Raw genomic sequence first — 17,919 nt, 5'->3', positions numbered from 1 at the left:
TGGCGAGAAAGATCTCTCGTTCGTGAACGGAGTGACCCGGGTGGTGATCAAAGTATTACGTCTTTCCTCCTCATTACCATCAGCACCAGATATAATTAAGCCGGACATATTATCCCTCGGGGATATGTGCAAGTAGTTGTAAGACACTGAGGCCGTCGATTCGGCGCGGTTGGCACCGGAGGAGGAATTAAGCTTGTATGCGCCATTAAAGAATCTGTAACTGAATACACTCGCAGAGCACTGAGTGCGAAGAATGGAGCGACAATTTATTAGATTCATTCGTATTTCAAAGGAGGGTCACAACGTGGTGGCAAGAAAAAAACCACGCATTTACCGCCGGATACGAAAATGCATCATGGAGTTGACTTGGTCTTCAAAACCAAACATTGCGTCTCACGGTGATAATTTTTAGTAATGGAAAATATAGAGTCGTTGACGCCTTCTTTTGTACGAGAATAAACTTCTCATCCGAAGATGAATTTCGACAGAAAGGATAATTGCATGTGGCAAATCAAACATTCTCGTGTTTAGCCAAAATGCCGGCATAAACGCCAATTCTGACGGAGGATGTGCTGATCAGCATGTTTGGCTGCACTTAGTTCGGTATTTTTGACCTGGTTTGTGAATAATATCAACTACTGATAATGTCTGCGACATTTCTTTATCACAGCAGCGAATATTCCAAATAGGGGCCCCAAAAATGGCTGAATACATCACAGGGACTTTTTGACGCGCTAGCAACTACAGTTATCTGGAGTCACAGCTGCGCGAGCCAAATCGGTGCTATGCAGAAATCAATTTTGATAACATAGGCGCGCAGAGCAAGAGAAGTTGGATGTGGATAACCAAACTAAACACTTGCGATCAGTGCTTAGAAGTATGCATTGAATGAGCTATACTTTGATATAGACAAGCGTGTCAATGGCACTGACAAGATTCATTTTCAATTTGACTTGATCGAAGATATCACCAGCGGTTAGATCCCGCAAAAAAGCCGGTCGTTGCAATTTGGCCGGAGCTCTGTTTTAAATAACCCAAAAAAGCAACCTGACCTGGCCATCTACTTGCACATGGATCGTGCTGTCTATGTCCAGATAATACCTTCCACTCAATTAAAATGATGTCAACATGTGCTGGGGTGTGATAAGGTGGTGCAATTTAAATCTGGAAGCAAAAGCCTTATGCGTACCTCCATTCTGGCTCTTACGAGTCCAGATAAGCAATTTCCCGTTGTCTGTAGCGCAGCCTTTGCAAAAGGCTGCACTTATATTCCTGTAAATACCATTGGGCAAATCTGCGTGATTGTGATCGAGTCTTGTAGTTTGAGCTGTGAAGAAGTGTAACTTTGATCTTGTCAAGGATCTACTTGCAAGATAGTACGCTCTCATTAAATTTAGAATGTATCACGTTACGGTCGTGAATTGCGACAATTCAATCCGGGGCGGCAAAAATGAGAATCAACAAAACCATCAGCCGATCCGGCGTATATCGCATCTCAAAAATATACCAAAGGTATACTTAGCAACGACGCAGAATGATCTTGCCCGAGTGATGAAGTTTTTATGTAGAACGACGTATTATATAAACAGATACCAAACCACTAAGAGCAAGTGCCGTTATGTCTGCGGTATCATGTAAAAGTTGCTATCGCGCTATATCAAATGTTAACGGTCGCAGCGAAGAAGATATTAAGTTATACTCTTAATACGCAAAAAAGGATGCGAAAACATCCTTTGCGCTCCGTTGGTTTACTAAAGCTGTACCACGACCCCGATTTCAAAAGCTCTAATGTCGACAGAGCAGTTTCTTCACCATCAACTGTCACTGTTACCCGCTGCTCTAAAGCTGCGACGCAGATTTAAACCACTGATGCCCTCTCAAGCAAACCTGTGTGAAGTAATTTATCAGAGATCATTTCCTACATCTAGCCCGTATCGATTTTGACGCCTGCTGAGCAACTCGGAAAAAGGCGGCGGCCGCCACAGCCCCAATAGATCATCAGAGACAGTTACGGTGATTATCCCGACCTCAGTGCCGGTAACGCGGCAAGCGACTTGAGACTGTTTAGACCATAAGTATACCTGGATAACATAGGCAAGAGTCGTGCCGACTTGGTATTGGGCCTAACATTGCGGTGAGCTCCACGGCAAGACATCGGAATATTGCCAGCCATAAAAGAGAGTATAAAGCTCGTGACTTGTACAGAGATGAAGAGGACCATGTTTAGCACGACAAGCCCTCCTTCGATGAATACCTGAACATGTCTTTTTTAGTGACTGCGATGGTAGTTGGCTCGAAGTCGGTGAGTCGCTGCATCGTGCTTATCGAAGAACACTTCGAGCTCCTCACGAAGTATTGCCTTGAGAGCGCCGGAGGTGAGGATCGCGCCTGTTTTGGAGCTATCTCGCGCTTTCTCACACATGAGAAAGCGTCCGGTACATATGCTGAAAGTAGTAAGCTCAGCAAAGTTCAAAGTCGGAAGCTCGATTCCAAGCGCAATGATAGCTTGCCTTTTGTGCCGTGTCTTAAAATGACAAAAGTATTGCAAGCTCTCGTATAGCTCACATCATCTTGGGGGGGATGTGAGGGAGGGTGCAACAGGATAAAAACATACACCATTCCGTTTTGTAATTATGTGCAAGAGACAATATAGCATAAATTTATGGGTTTCACGTTGCATCTTTACACAATTGCTATTACACTCATTTACCGATGTATCGGCATCTATAAAAATGACAAGACTCCGTAAGGAAGAGGTCCCTGGTACACGAAAGATATCAACCACTCGTCAAAAACTAAAAACAACCATATTATGAGATATAGCAGTTTATACATATCATGTTTTAGTATAGATATAATCAGTCCTATATATTTATCACGCTTCAAATAACGAAGTAACTTACCGACTTAATCACGGCAAGGGCTCTTGACGACGCTATGGGTTGGACTGCAGGTACTCACCTTTGTGTGTTCTCACATGAGGACTGTTCCAGGCCATGCTTTTTCTGTGCAAAGTGCACCGCAGCCATCTATTGTACCATGTTTGATTACCAACTAGATAAATCAAATATGCCGTCAGGCTTACAGCTCACATGTCGCGCAAAACATTTCTCCAAGGAGCCCCATTGCAACGCCATTGCCGCGCACTTACCGTAGAGGAACTTCTGATTCTTAGAGACCATGTAAACAAACGCGCAAAAGTTAGGATTGTGCGCTCTTATCGGAAGCAGATCCGAGATCAATAAAATAGCTAGGTATCAGCTATTTCAAGAATATATTATACATTATATATATTAGATTAATGCTCTCTTGTCTAGTTCTTGCTGTATACATTTACTGGCTCTAACAATGAAACTGTCTCCATTTTTTTGGCGTGCGGCAAGCTGCCCACGTACAACACGGACCTATTCTATTCGGGCCTCTACCATTCTCGCAGATATTGCTATTTGTGTGCTTGTTGACAAATATGAATGCATAAGAGCACGAGATTACAGTGCTTACCCCGTTACATTTTTATTAACTAAGAGCGGACAACTGTGAGGGTTCACACAGTTTTGTCTTTTCACACATTGCGCAGAAGTGACAACTTATGGGGAGGCTATTGTGCATGAGGCTTTGCTCCACTCTTCATACCTTATCAAGCCTAGCTCATCGAGCCATATATTTGCCAGAAATTCCCTCCCGTGCCCCTGAACCAGTCCTCGCAAAAGGTTGCGACCTTCACAAATGATGATTGGAAAGTAAATCGTGGTAACGGTGCAGAGGTATTCTCCAGTTAAGCCACACCGAAAAAGTTTCGTGCTCAGGTGAAATTCTTCAATTCTCACTCGACGAGACGCAGCCAGCCCAAAACGTGCTCACTGTGCTCAGCCCCCACGTAAATTGCACCGGGATGATGTCGGCGCTAAAATCACATTTGTCTACACTAGCATGTGGATTATTGCAGCACATGCACTTGAACATTGCTCACAAGGATTTGATATGCTTCTCACAGCTGCATTCGTGAACGTATAAACAAATGTGTCGTCAAATGAAATTTGTGCATAGTCTTGATGTGACACGATTAGCTGATGTAATCAGTCGATTGGGCCTCGATGTTGCATGTCAAGTAATCAGAACCTTCCGAGTATCCGATTGTAAGTCGACACCATAGTGACGAGATATTGCTCGCTTTCATGAGCGGCTGGAGATACCCATAACGAGTATATACACCGAGAAAGTGCAGCCGACCATGCTCATCGACAGAACTTTCTTCTTGAAGATTTACTTCCGCGCTGAAATAGTGGCGGCATTGACGTTACTTTCAGCACGCACAATTTGCTTTTTGTCGTTGACTGACCAAAACAAAAAGTAAGTGCTGAATAAAGATTTACTTTTTATCCCTAACACCGTCATTGTTACTTGCATGGGATAAAGTGCCAATAGCACCCCCCCCTGTTTCCTTGATTACGACAACCCCAATTCAAACTCATGATGCACCCCTCGCTTTAATGACAGCACTTGTGATGAAGCTCTTCTTAGAACGACGTGAAAGCTTTTCATCCCCATATGCCCGTCTTATTTTCGCACTATGTGATCTACGAGTATTCTCGATAACAGTCTCATCCATGATAGATGATGCGCTTAGCTTCTTTACAGGTAACAACCACATCCCTCGATATCCTCATTGTCTTGTAATATTTGGTACAGATAGTTTATTCAGCCCTATAAGAGATTCTGCTGAGAGCAGTGAGTCGGGCATTAATTATCTGCCCTAGTACTAACTATCCCTGTTATTTCGCTCACGAGTGAATAACAATACTCACCACAACTCAGTCGGGTTCAACGATCCTCACGGAGTGCACTTAACACAACACTGCTGACTTATCAGTCGATAAAGCTTTCGCATTCCCTTTGATACTCTTGTGAGTGCCAAGATCAGCTGAAATAGCTGTACTGATTAGAGTTGCAGGGCCACCGAGCATAAATCCTGATGTGAGCAATAGTAACGCTGTCGCATGATAAGATGCACCATCCATAAAGTATAGCGTAATACATTGTAATAATACTTCAATTTGTTCAATGACGTACCAAGAGAAGAGCAACATCGTTACCACTATAGGCTCATTCTGTCCGAGACTAATCCGCTGATAAATCACCAAGAATTGATTAATATCGAAGAGCATCTATAAATCATGTTTACATTTAATTTAAGACTATACTTGTTATCTTGGCAATTACGCTAGAAACATACCGAAAAAGTACCAGCTTGTGAGCTGTCCATGTGGAGTGAGACTGTTAGATAAAACGGAAGCCAAACGAACAATGCGTAGTTGACTGACCTAACACAAACAGATGTCATTGCGTATGGAAAAACTTGATGACAAAGACAAGCACATACCAACACTTTCGATTGCTAAAACGACTTAGCACAAATCCTCACTCCAGGGATGCACCATCAGCTTTTCCAACTTCTACATTAATTCAGTCTGATCTTTGTGGATGGCTACATCTGGTTTGGCGTCTTCTGATCGCTCATAGCGATACGCTACATCCTTTGAGTCCAGTCCAGCTGCTACCACAAGAGCTATTTTCCATGCTAATGCTTTCTCGACCAATGCAAACATTGAAGCGACAACGACCGTAACGACAGTGTTACCAAGACATCCATTTCCACTCCAGATTCCAAGTACTGCACCTCGTTCGTTTTCGTTAAACCACTTGCCCATTACTGAAACATTGCCACTTGATTGGATAAGGCCATTAAGCCCCCATAGTATCGTACAATAGCTAAGTGCATGGATATTACCCAACTCTCCTAATCCAAGGAGTAAAGCATAGCTGCTGTAACCCACATACCACCAGCAATTATGCGTCGAAGCTTGTGCTGTCTTTGAAAATGGCACGAACATACAAAATTGTCCATTAATCACATTTGTGTTGAATTTTTTTTAAAAACATTTGTCATACCTGACATATATACCAAGCGCATATAAAGTGTATACCGAAGTAGACCCTTCAAGTAAGAACTGCATGGTTTTTAGTCAACCCATGGCTTACGACGCTCAAGACAACGCCACATCTAAGATAATAACGATTTTCTGACGTGGAAAAGGCTGAAGTATCACACACTCAAATCTTCAAACATTGCTTGCAAGGCGCGCTGATGCTGTCCCAGAATTAGCGCTATCAATACCTCTGCATTCTATAAACTTTTGATAAACGTAATTGCACGATGCTTTTGAGATTATCAGAGCGAGATTTCGTGCCTGTAAAATCCTATGATGCTGATGTTGACAGTCAATTTTATTTATCATTGAGACCAACCTCTCTGGGAACAATTTGCTTCTTTATGGCTTGTTTCCATCAAACACAACCTCCACGGGGTATAATAAAGTCCAGTTCTTTCAGAGCCGGTCCTTTGTGCCTACTGAAGTTCGACGTTCCCTTGCTAGAGAATGATCGGGTACTTTTGCGTGGGGGTTTAACCATTCAAAGCTCTTAGCCGGAAAAAAAACGCCCGCAAGGCGTGGCGATTTGATTACCACAAGAAGACGTGGCTGATTGTAATGCCGCAAGCGCGAGTACGGGGCAGCTCGGGAGTAAAAAATCATTTCTTCTCTCTATTAGCATGGTCATTAATCTTGGCGATCGATAGGAGCCTTCGCTTTATGGTACCCTTGTGGCGCGGAAGCTGTCCTCCAGGATAATGCGGTATCCAGCGCCTTTCAAATGAGAAGATGAGGACGCAAACATTCTCAGTACAATCCACACTCATCCGAAAATCCTCCATAGAAATTAAAACCGTTCATGCTTTTGAAAGAAATTTGTTGGTACGCGGCGAAGAGATCTCATAACTCCTCAACATCGACCAATCGTTTCGCCTGTCTTGACAAGCACACAAGAAGAGCACAAAACTTAAGATGATGCGGTTCAAGCATCCGTGATGTAGATCGCTTCGAACCTTCCCAACCTGAGATGCCGTTTTCATAAATAACTTTTGTTGTCGTCAGGACAGCGAAATCTCTTGTTAGTAGGTCCGTGGTATTTCTCCAAGCAGACCACAAAACCAAACGCTATGTTAGTCTGTCCTGAGCAAGGGTGATTGCATGACCATCTCAGCTTCCGATATCCAGAGTTCTTACTCTGTTATCACTCTCAAAAGGCTGAGCGCTCAACATCAGCTGTGTGATGATTGGTGTCAAATAGTTCTGTCATCGATGCTTGTTTGAATGCTCTCGGAAGTGTTTCACTGTCGCAATTTCATACCCTGTAGACGAGCGATAACCATTTTGGCTCTTGTGCCACCGCTCCCCTCGCGTCTTCGGAGCAACAGCTAACATGTCTATGCGCCCCAGAGACAGATAATCGACCAATTTGTGTTCCAACTAAGCGTTACCGGTTCGCCGCGCATGAAATAATGAATCCTAAAAATAGAAACCACCTTATTCAACGCACAGAGATCGTGTTTGTACGCCCCTTCCAGAAGCAAAGGGCGGACACGGTTAAGTAAATAGAGCAAGGTGGAAATTTTGCTGCAGGTGTTGATCAGTCGCTTATGCACGGTGTCATTGAGCCCCACTGCGGACTTCATGTTTTGTTAGCTGTGTAAGCTAAGAACTAATTATATTCAGACTATGACGTGTTTCTATATCCAATAAAAGAACCATCTTCATTTCTGGCATGAGGCTAACAGCCCACCTGTAAAATGGACCTCTTCTTCACGAGATTCCATCATCTTAAAGATATCTATTCCGTAAGGGTTGTACAGATTTATACCAATTACAGCTGCAAAGAATCTTAAGGTGTACGTACAAATCGCAAATTCGTAATTTCACCAGTAGAACCTGAGTGGCACATCATGTGTTCGTCTTTTGGTTAAGCCATGGCTCATGGCGTACAAATTTGAACTTTCTTCGGACCGAACATATAGGCTTCAGATCTTTTTTAGAGGGGGGGTTCCTTTATCGACATATCCAACAATTGCGACACGAAAGATTTGTTTTAGGAACAATGCAACATTCACTGCTCCCCCAGAAAAGGTAAGCTGGACATCGAGGATTTTGGTGCGAAATGTATTTGTATGAAATGCTCGATGGTCATGATATTCGCTTCCGTTTCTTAAAAAGGGTTGCTCATCTATCAGACTTTCAGCCCTTGGAATTTTGCCTTCATAATATCTTAGCTCAAACGGCGGGCGAGTACCGGGTCAGGCAATGCAAATATTCGCGATCTCTTTCACTTGAGTAGTATTCAAGACGGAGCACCTCGATTACAAAAATATTGTGCGATTATACTTATCCGGTCAGCGTGAAGCTCGCTGCCGTGGCGTACTAATAAAGCAAGGCTGATTCCATGGCCATCTATAAACTCTCTATTAGCTGGAAGGGATGATCTGGTCTCTCCTCCAACGAAGTGACGCTCAACAGAAGCATTCTCGCTCTATAATGCTCTGAGGAAGCTGGTACTTCGTCCCTCCAGTGCATCTTTGCAAATGGTAAATGCCTCCAGGATACAAGTTCTTGCTCTCGGTCCTGGTCCGCCAAATGCTTTCTCCCTTCGAGGGTCTAGTCGTTAAGCTTGTGTCGCGTCTTTGTGGACAGATACGTGAACACATCATCATCTACACAGAAAATACAGTCATTTTAAGACTCGGTTGTCGGATTGAAGAGATTGATATTAAAATCGATAGTGCTGGATTGAACCTCTCACAGGGAGAGCTCAAACTTCCACATGTTATTGTTAGCTACCGCAAATAGAATTGTCTCTTACGCGCTACCCAGTCGACGAAATAGGAGCTTTTAAAGTATCGGCGACTTACTTTCCTTTCACTTTTAGAATAATGTGTTGTAAATTTGAAAGAGCTGGTTTTGAAGAAATACATAGCTGATATCTCAATCCAGCAACACATCTCTATGTAATGCTAGCAGCCCACGTATCTACATAACGGAGTCATACAAGCCTCAATCGTGCCGAGTAATCATGATGCTTAATCGCAGCACTTTACCATCATACTTTTAAACTTTTCGCTCAGTCCATGGGACACAAGTATTACGCGCAGATATTCTATTATAGGATACGTATTTCATTGGTATTGCAGAGCACACACATGGATGCTACTATGCGCAGGTTACAAATGAAACGTCACCAAGATTAAACGGAAGATTACGATCGATTTGAATAAAACTAATATGAATTTGACATGCTAACACAGTAGCATTTGTTAAGCAATAAAAGCGCCTCATGGAGTGTGTAGCTGCAGGGTCGAAAGTCCAAATATCCCGCCCTAAATTTTAACTAGGATAGCAGTGTTTGCTGATGTGAACTCCTGCAAACCCACTCAAAAATGTGATTTTTTGTAAAAACACGAAGGATATCACAGATTCTCCTCAACCGTTCCGAGGTGAGCACATAATTTAACACTTTCACTCTCTACCACAAGAGTAAGGCAGTCCATAAAAAACATCTGGGCATATAAATGAACAACTTTACAAAGAATTTGATTCATAAAGAACACAAAGGATACAGCGTCACAAAACTGCGTGGTGGTGCGACAAACCTAAACCTGTTCTTGGCACCCATATAGTACTTTTCATTTCAGGTCACATCAGCGCTAACTAAGGCTCCGTATATCCTACCAGTTGGTCGCCCATGTCAGCTCGACTGATGTGAAATCGTTAACAGCACCTTGCTTGTTTGCCACATTTTGATCAGCCTTTAAAACGTTTGTCAAGTTTCAGTCCGTAGTACGGACAATATGGAGCTGTATTGTGCACCCACTACCAATGGGCTGATAAAGAATATTGAGTGCTCACGGTTTTTTGGTAGGCTTAGCAGCGTGTTTTACTTCAACGCGGGGCACTTTTCCACATTAAGCTGGTGGTGTCATCTTGGCAAAATTCTGTTGTTAAGTCACAATTTGATGATTCTGCCCTGCACAATACACCAATCTGAACGTCAGTTGAAACGAGCTATGTATTATCTTATTACACGGCTATACCTACTCGGCCCTGACTAAGATATTGCTTTGCTTCATTCCGCTGGGGTATTTTTTTCTTGATTTTGATTATTTATTTTTCTTGTACGAGTCGCCATCCCGAAGTCCTTATTGGCTGTTGTCGGTAATGTTTAGCATGCAGCCAACATTTTTGCATGTCTGGTACGATTAAGATTTTGTCCGCTGAGGGGCTCGAACCCGCGCCACACAGCGTAGGGTCCAGAAGCATTGACCATTCGACCCACGCCACCGGGTCAATCTGAACGTCACAGGCCTTGCATATCTAATGGATCTATTTTGGGGGTTAATCAAACCATATATTGTCAAGATATACTATGAGCTATGATCGCCAGACTTGGGAATGGAATAATAAAGCTGTGTTGAATTTCGCGCTGTGACAGTTAAGTAGATTCTAAAATCGAGCAAGGTCCTACTATATCAGTAACATTGTGTAATCTCAACATCTAAATCACCTTGTGACGCCAGCTAAACATGTTCTGGATCCTAGCATCAAATTTTCCCAATCGCTCTTGCGCTCCTTGTGTACTTTATCTGTGTTTTCCTAAGCCTTACCACTTTGATCCACATCACTCGATCCTTCTCCCTTTTTTTGGCCGAGCTTCTTACTACCACGCTGTTGTTTTCTCTTGCACGTGATTGTATTTCGCCATCGCTTGTGCTTGTAATATAATTTTTTTGTGCGCGTCGACACGTGACACGGTATGTATATCATCATCATGCAATTAATTTCCATGTTATTGGCCATGACCTTGCCTCTCTGAACATCGTTGAATGCTTGTAGTTTCTCCAATTGGCTTGGGTTGGAGTGCGTCTGTGTCGTCCAGGTCACGCTGGTAGGTCCTCATTTAAAGGTTAGCACCGCAGCATCAACTTGTTCATCGAGAAGGTGTACTTCAAACAGACATTTCCCGTTCCGTTGAGGTCATTAAAATTAATTAGGTGATCTAGTCGGTATATACTACACGCAGGATGCATTAGAACAGCATTTTTGCAATCACAACGAGCAAAGTGGGTTCTGTTAAGCCTCATGGATGTCAAAGTCAGTAAATTTCCCCCAAAGAAAGGCAGAGCTCAAAACTTATGGCTTTTGGTCGTCAAAATTGACGTTTCGGGCTTTGATAAGTCGTGGCAATCCCGATACATTTGGGAGCTTCATGACGCGCGATTGTCGAAAACAGTTGAGGAGATACCAAAGATGAATATTTTATCGTTGCGTCTTGCGACGGACGCGCCGATTTAAGTGTCCAAAGGTCTTTTAACCTTCCTGTAAAGGTTGAGGATGCTCACTTTGTAAATAGCTCACGATAGTTTCATGTAAGGTATGGCCTGATTTGAGCGCCACTAGCCATCACAGACTGAACATTAGAAATGCTGCACTTGACTTCTAAAGGAGTTGGTAATCTCTAAGCATAGCTTTAGAAAGCGCTTGAATCTGTGATAGTTTGTACTGGACAGCGGGCATGGGATTGTCTTACGTAATATCATCGGTAATGCCAAGCGCCTTATACTTAGAGACAGCAGAGGTTTGCGGTCTCTCGCGTCCGCATTTTAATTTTAATAATTTTGTATTTATTACCACGCTGAATAATATGACTGCAAAGGATATAAATTGCAGTTTGTTTTTTAAATACCTCTGTAAATTTATACATGTATGTTTTGGCAACGTTTATTGGCCAATTAAGCCTGTATCGTGACGTGATAGTATATAATTCATGTACCTCCTTAAAAATATGCCCTTAAAATCACATACTCGTATATGTGTAATGATACTGTAACGTTATTGTGGCGAATTTATAATAATTGCGAATTGATCTATTCCACATTCCGATATGACGAATCTAAAATTTATCAATCTACCGGATTAGTCGGCGTTTACTCGCCGAGCCACTGGTCCAGTCCATCATAGTGCAGTGCATTGTGACTTTGATGGTGATTCGACCAACTATGTTTATTCGCGAGTTTAATAGTCACTGCACGGCTTAAACCGAGCTCAACAGCTCGAAAGCAATTCCATTCAAAAAAATTAACTGGACGAAGTGACACTTGTTGACAAATGCATGTGCGCTTGGAACCGCATCATCATCATGTCCAGATCCTCCGGACTACCATAACGCAACAAATACGTCACGGGTGTAAACTCGTTGTCCTCTCTCGAGTCCTCATTTGCCTCCAAAACAGTCAACTGCATTGTCTTCTCTGTCTTCTTCTCACATAGTAAGCACGAGCCCAAACTGGCATTCAGTAGCAATTTGGTACCAGGTCCATGAGGATATGACTCACGTCGCATTACCACTCGCGCAGTTACTTTATCAACCGCAGAGTCTTTGGCGCTCAAAACCCGCAAAGGGCCAATTCCGACTTCTGTGTAGTCCTTCTCTACTAATTTAAATAGCTTTGCACGTTTCTTCAAGGTATCAATGCGAACATCATAGCTGTCAACAAATCTTGATTTTATCTTGAGTAAGAGAATTATCATATATCCGTACCTCGACCAAAATGTGTTCCCCCTCTTCCCCATTTGCCAACTATGCATTTATCCAAGCAAAAATTGTGTCAGATCGAGTACTTCCATTCGAAACATGAGAAAAACATAAACTTACTTCAGCTTCTGTTAATGCTGGGACTACTGGCTCCACTTTTTGAGCCACGTCTGAATCCAAAAAGTCTGTTGCCAGTGCTGATGAGGCTTTAGCACCAAAATCATCTGGCGACGATTGTGCTGTAGCAAACGACGCAAATGTTACAGGAGACTTGCCCTGAAACGACGCAAATCCCCCAGATTGACTTGAACTGGCAATGCTTGTGATTGACTGTGTTGAAGTATCATCAGCAGTCGATGTCTCAGCTGTAAATTTTGCAAAACTAGGCTCGTTCGTAGACGAAGGTTTCGTGCAAAACCCATTCGTATTTGCAGGCGTTGTATATGCCGCAAATGCATTTTTACCACAAAATGCACTAAATCCACCAAAAGCACTCCCATTGGTGTTTGGCTTGACCTCCTTCGGCACCTTTTCGTTCGTGTTACTACCTGCATCCTGCTTCGTCACAGGTGACGACATCTTTTGAACTGCGTCCTGTAACAATCACTCATTGTTATAAGCAACAGTAACGTTTGAATAAGAAACAGTAAAACTATAAACGGACCTCATGACTCCCAATTTCTGGCTGTGGTATGGCGTCTTCGTCGATTTTAACTTTCTTGACATCCTCCGCCACATTAGCGTCTTCATCTAGCCGCACTTTTTTAATAGTCTGATATTGGTGCACAGCATTATTAGTTAGACATTTATCAAATACAATCGATTAGAGGAGAGAAGAAATTGCACCGGTTGGTGTTCGTTGTCCACCGTCTCTGGTTTCTCGTGGTCGCCCTTGGTGGCCATTGTGCTTGGACGAGTCTCCTCCTGACTGGTCGCTTTCTAGAAATCTGTCATTGGCAGAAATTCTATTTTAGCCTGAACATGATGTGTCAACAAGACTTTTGGGTAAGTTAACATGTCTGCAAAATACGTCCTTTTAAATTTGAGCACTTGATTGATAACCTGATAATTTTATCATTATCGTAAACAAACTTGAAAATAGGAGCCTTAAAGTGTCGATGAATATATTGCGGAGACTTAGGTGCTGATGTCCTTTACATTGCATGTTTCGAAAGACTGCTTAGCTAGATGTGAACTTTATGTTGTTCTATTGCTCTATAAGATCTATCGAACATACCTCAGCGTTACCAGAAAAGTTTGTACAATTGGACTTCTTTCGTCCTAAAATTGTATTGGATAGGTTCTTTACTACTAATGCTCTAATGTTGCGCCAGTGAAAAAAAAATTTACATTCTCATTTGCATGCAAATTATTCTTGATCATTCCGACGCTCCCGTTGGCGATGATGACAGCCGGAAAGCAAAATCACGAGTACGTGAGCTGGCAGATGAGTAAGATGTACTAAAACTGTCAAGGAGAGAAATGGACTCTTTTGGTGTATTGCGACCTTCTTGATGTGACCCTGGAATCCACGAGTTTAAGTCGTCAAGTGTAAGTTGCGGCCGTTGCTTTCTTTGAGTGTTCACCTCTTGCTTTCGTGGCTCTTGTTTCTTATCTTTACGACGCAATAAGTCCGCAAAAGTCGCAAGCACTCCAGTCTGATTCGTGTCAACAGGTTTGATATTTTCTATGTCTTCTGGAATCAAATCAATGATGGGCGGGTCCAAGCCATCAAATTCAATCGAATTTTGAGATCGTGTCGACGCCCATCTGTCACCACTGAAGTTTGACGATACACTTGGTGGAAAATCATTCATACTGAAGACGCTGTAGCTCACACGGCGTACACACGACACGCATACACGATGTTTCTCTACAAGCCCCACGCTTTTTTCTACATCGTGTACATTTGAACACTTTCGACAAGTGTAATGGGCACATAATCGACAAAAATATTTCCTTCGTAGCATTTTAAACGGAGTGTAGCATGTTGCACAGTATGAAGATAAAGTGGCTTCATCCTGGGACACAGGAAATGGAGATATTGGATAGAACCCTAAGCGACGTCGAAGTACTACAGCTTCGAGAAGGCAGACTTTAGCTACCATACCACGTAGAAGTTGTGCGGCCGAATGAGGCTGCTTTGTGGAGCGAAGCTGATGAGTTGAATAAAAGAATACACGCGTCAATTTTGCGTCAGAATTTTCCTTAATGACATACCCGGCAAAAATCCCTCTCAGTTCCTGACGTATGTCGTCACCATTTTGGATCTGAAATGGGCTGTAATGCTCTTCACAGTTTGAAGCGCACGTTGATGATGACATAGTTACAGAACTAGTATCAAGTTCTTCTTCTTGTACATCCAATGTCTGCATGACGCGAGTAAAAGACTTTGTCTCTATCGTTTCGTCTAGATAATCTAGAAATGTCAAATTGCGTTGTTTCCAGACTAAGCGATGTTTCTGCATCAGAGAGACTGCATTTAAATTAAGCTTGGCAAATTGATGTGATGGATTGCAATCAGTCATCAAGTCTGCACTGATTCTTGATGATAGCTCTGAGGCTCGAGAATTATCTCTTGCTCTACCCACGCGCGAGGTAACACCTGATTCTTCCGTACGTAATACGCAGTCCACACTGCGGACGTTTACACCATAAACGTACTGATCCCCGAAAACTGCTTCCATACTACGATGGAATTCAGCGTCATTGCTCGTTGAAAAAACACTCACAATTTCTCGCAAGGTGCACGGCAAATTCATGACAACCATAACACTAAATTGATCTTTCATCTTACTAAGTGATTCGTAGACTTTACAGTTTGGCTTAGATCTTGCAAGTTTCTTCCATCGTCCCACTTCTTCTCGACGCTCAGACACGGCTTCTAGCTGCTTTTTTGCTCGTTGAATGATTGCTACAAGTACATCGTCTGGCACGAAAGCTGATGTTGAAAACATCTGTGAAGAGATAAGTCCCTGCTCCAGCGCCTTTGTTGCACCCGCAGCTGCTTCATTTGACGATACAGATGAAAGCAAGTCAATATTTCGATTGCTTTCGAACGATGCTCCATTGCAATCATACATAGTTTCGACTTGCGTGGCTGTTTTAGCAGATAATAACAAATGTCGACTTCTTCCACTTGATAGTACATTAAATCGGCTTTCTGACTTATTCATCATTATCTTTGGTGGCAGTGTCAATGCTAATGTAGTTGGTAGATTTTCATCTTCTTCACTTGCAAACCTTCGTCGGGCCCAGCGAATTTGCTCCTCTTCCTGCTGCTTGTCTTCTTGGTAAATCTCACGTTGAGTATTGACTTCAACTGCTGACGCTCTCTTAACTTCGTGTCGTATGGCCATTGAATTAAAACAACGTATGAAGAAGTGTCTATGCTACACAAGTGAGATCGAGTGATTGCTGTACGCTAACTTCCCATAATTTACCCGTTTCCTTGCGGCGACGCTTGCCATACGGTAAACGTTACGGAGTATGACCAAAAATTACAAGAGAAAGTCACATGCACTTTCTGAAAATTCCATCAGCTAATTCTTGAAAGTTTTCTTTGTAATGAGTTTCTCAGATTTTACGACATTTCAAGATATCCATAGAATCTTATGTTTTGATAGAGCTATTTGATAATATTACCTATCAAATTTAGATTGAGAGAATTTCAAGTTTGCAGACGTTTTACAATTTGATTTTTGATACCAAAAGTGGTTATTTGACTGCACAGTTTTACACTTGACTTTGATCGAAATGATGATTTGTACCGAAACGCTCACATCATTTAATTATCAGTACTTCAAGCGCTGAATTGTTTACATGGTGGAACTCTGCAAAGTATGAGCTCAAATATTTTGTTAGCTTCCCATACACATATCGCTGTCAAAATTATGTGTTTGTGCAAAGTAACGGCATCACTTGTTAAATATGTGTGTTGGTATTAGTCTTATCTATCAATGTATCAGTCAACATCTTCACTCAAGCCGTGAAATCCTCTTCAATAAAGCTTATAGGAGTATGGCTCATCAAGAAGCGTGGCATTCCACACTGCTCTGCTGTGCAAAACTTTCGCAAAAATCTACTGTTATGAGCACACCCTCGTCATCCATGTCGCTACGTCGTCTCGTGAGATATTGCCGTGTTTGTAGCCGTTTTTTCTATTAAGGCTTTGCCCTGTGAGTTTTTACAATACCGAACTATTTCTGGTGTGCTTTGAACATACGAGTTTGTTTGGTACAGAAATCAAAATCAAAAATAATGGTGTTTAACAGTCACCGACATTCGATCAACTCTAACGCCGAAACACTTTTGCCGGAAATTTAGATAGGATGGCTAACTTCTTCTCCGGTGGCATCATCGCTATCGTCAAAATGTAGACGCCTTCCGAAGTCGAATTTTGTTCTGTTCTGGCGAGAATCGTAAGCATTATGCATCTTACGTGAATGTAGCAGTTTGTTGGTATATACAGTTACGTCAGAGTATGTCGACGTCGAGGGCAAGTAATCGCACGATACAGTGTCAGGTATTAGATAGACATCAGAGTCGGAAGCATTTGAGTAAAAGCGAGAATCAACATCCGATCGTGTCACTTGCCAATCTCTCCGATCATTTGACCAGCATTGTACATTTATCGTTTTAAATTTTCTACTTGGAAACGTTGCGCATACGTACAGTCTACAAGCCGCGCTTAATTTCATACGGATTCAGATCTAAAGTGCACGACCTTAAATTACATAAAGAGCCTTAAGTCTCTCTAACGTTCAGCCAGCTCACCACTTTGGTTTGTCATTATCATTGATGTAGTCTTCCTGTCAGTGGCTTCACCATGCATAAATACCCTTCGTTTCAAGAGCTCTTTTGAGCAAAAAAACGAACAAAATGCGCCATCGTATTACGGCTAAATAGCATTCTGTCACTACAAAGCCGTCATTAGACTTTCATACATTCTGTGGCGACAGGTAGCTTTTCGCCAAAACAACGATTGTGCTTTAATCAAAGCGTCTTCTGCAGATCATTCGCTCCAAATTAGAGCACAGCACTGAATAAATCGTGAGGCGGCTTACCTGTCACTTAACAATAAGCTTTGCTTGTACTGCTTGTGAGCCCCACATCTGAGGACAATTGCCATATTTATGGCATGTTTTTCATAAAGTAATTCTTGTTAAATTTGGGTCTGAATCGGTCGAAAGCGACAATACGTCGGAACGTTGTGATAATTTATTGTCGATCGTGTGACCATCGTATTTATTTGATTAGATTCATTTCACTGAACTCACCGCCGTGAGCCTTATCGCGGTCACAGTCATATCACACTTTGAATCTTACTCACGCTGCTTGCCCAAAGGTCTGCGTTTGCAGAGTCAAAGCAGAAAGAAACTTATTTTGGAAATGTTGAGAAGACGAAGTGAGCAGTAGAAGGCAAGTTTGGAAGTAAATGTA

The 17,919-nt window shown here is 42.3% G+C and overlaps 5 protein-coding genes across 5 annotated transcripts; all 5 read right to left on the bottom strand.

Moving 5' to 3' along the window:
• Positions 1 to 5,453: 5,453 nt before the first annotated feature.
• PHALS_09397 (sugar phosphate) lies at positions 5,454 to 5,891 on the bottom strand (the record flags this gene model as incomplete). The annotated part of the gene is made up of 1 exon (XM_024722315.1): positions 5,454 to 5,891. The coding sequence occupies one exon, from the start codon at positions 5,889 to 5,891 to the stop codon at positions 5,454 to 5,456; it is 438 nt and encodes a 145-aa protein (XP_024571639.1).
• Positions 5,892 to 9,355: 3,464 nt separating this feature from the next.
• Positions 9,356 to 9,632, bottom strand: PHALS_09396 (uncharacterized protein; the record flags this gene model as incomplete). Its single annotated transcript, XM_024722304.1, has 2 exons — positions 9,356 to 9,538; positions 9,618 to 9,632. 2 exons carry the CDS (start codon positions 9,630 to 9,632, stop codon positions 9,356 to 9,358), a joined length of 198 nt encoding a protein of 65 aa, XP_024571638.1.
• Positions 9,633 to 10,538: 906 nt separating this feature from the next.
• Positions 10,539 to 10,923, bottom strand: PHALS_09395 (uncharacterized protein; the record flags this gene model as incomplete). Its single annotated transcript, XM_024722293.1, has 2 exons — positions 10,539 to 10,827; positions 10,901 to 10,923. 2 exons carry the CDS (start codon positions 10,921 to 10,923, stop codon positions 10,539 to 10,541), a joined length of 312 nt encoding a protein of 103 aa, XP_024571637.1.
• Positions 10,924 to 12,020: 1,097 nt separating this feature from the next.
• PHALS_09394 (ran-binding protein) lies at positions 12,021 to 13,380 on the bottom strand (the record flags this gene model as incomplete). The annotated part of the gene is made up of 5 exons (XM_024722282.1): positions 12,021 to 12,401; positions 12,484 to 12,522; positions 12,598 to 13,071; positions 13,142 to 13,249; positions 13,324 to 13,380. The coding sequence occupies 5 exons, from the start codon at positions 13,378 to 13,380 to the stop codon at positions 12,021 to 12,023; spliced, it is 1,059 nt and encodes a 352-aa protein (XP_024571636.1).
• Positions 13,381 to 13,856: 476 nt separating this feature from the next.
• PHALS_09393 (uncharacterized protein) lies at positions 13,857 to 15,836 on the bottom strand (the record flags this gene model as incomplete). Its single annotated transcript, XM_024722271.1, has 3 exons — positions 13,857 to 14,393; positions 14,588 to 14,633; positions 14,698 to 15,836. 3 exons carry the CDS (start codon positions 15,834 to 15,836, stop codon positions 13,857 to 13,859), a joined length of 1,722 nt encoding a protein of 573 aa, XP_024571635.1.
• Between the last annotated feature and the right edge of the window lie 2,083 nt (positions 15,837 to 17,919).

The sequence above is a fragment of the Plasmopara halstedii genome (assembly GCF_900000015.1).
Source record: "Plasmopara halstedii genome assembly, contig: Scaffold_42, whole genome shotgun sequence".
In the NCBI taxonomy this organism is placed as follows: domain Eukaryota; phylum Oomycota; class Peronosporomycetes; order Peronosporales; family Peronosporaceae; genus Plasmopara; species Plasmopara halstedii.
The sequence above is the reverse complement of the archived record's forward strand: the minus strand, read 5'-3'. Positions and strand labels throughout refer to the sequence as shown.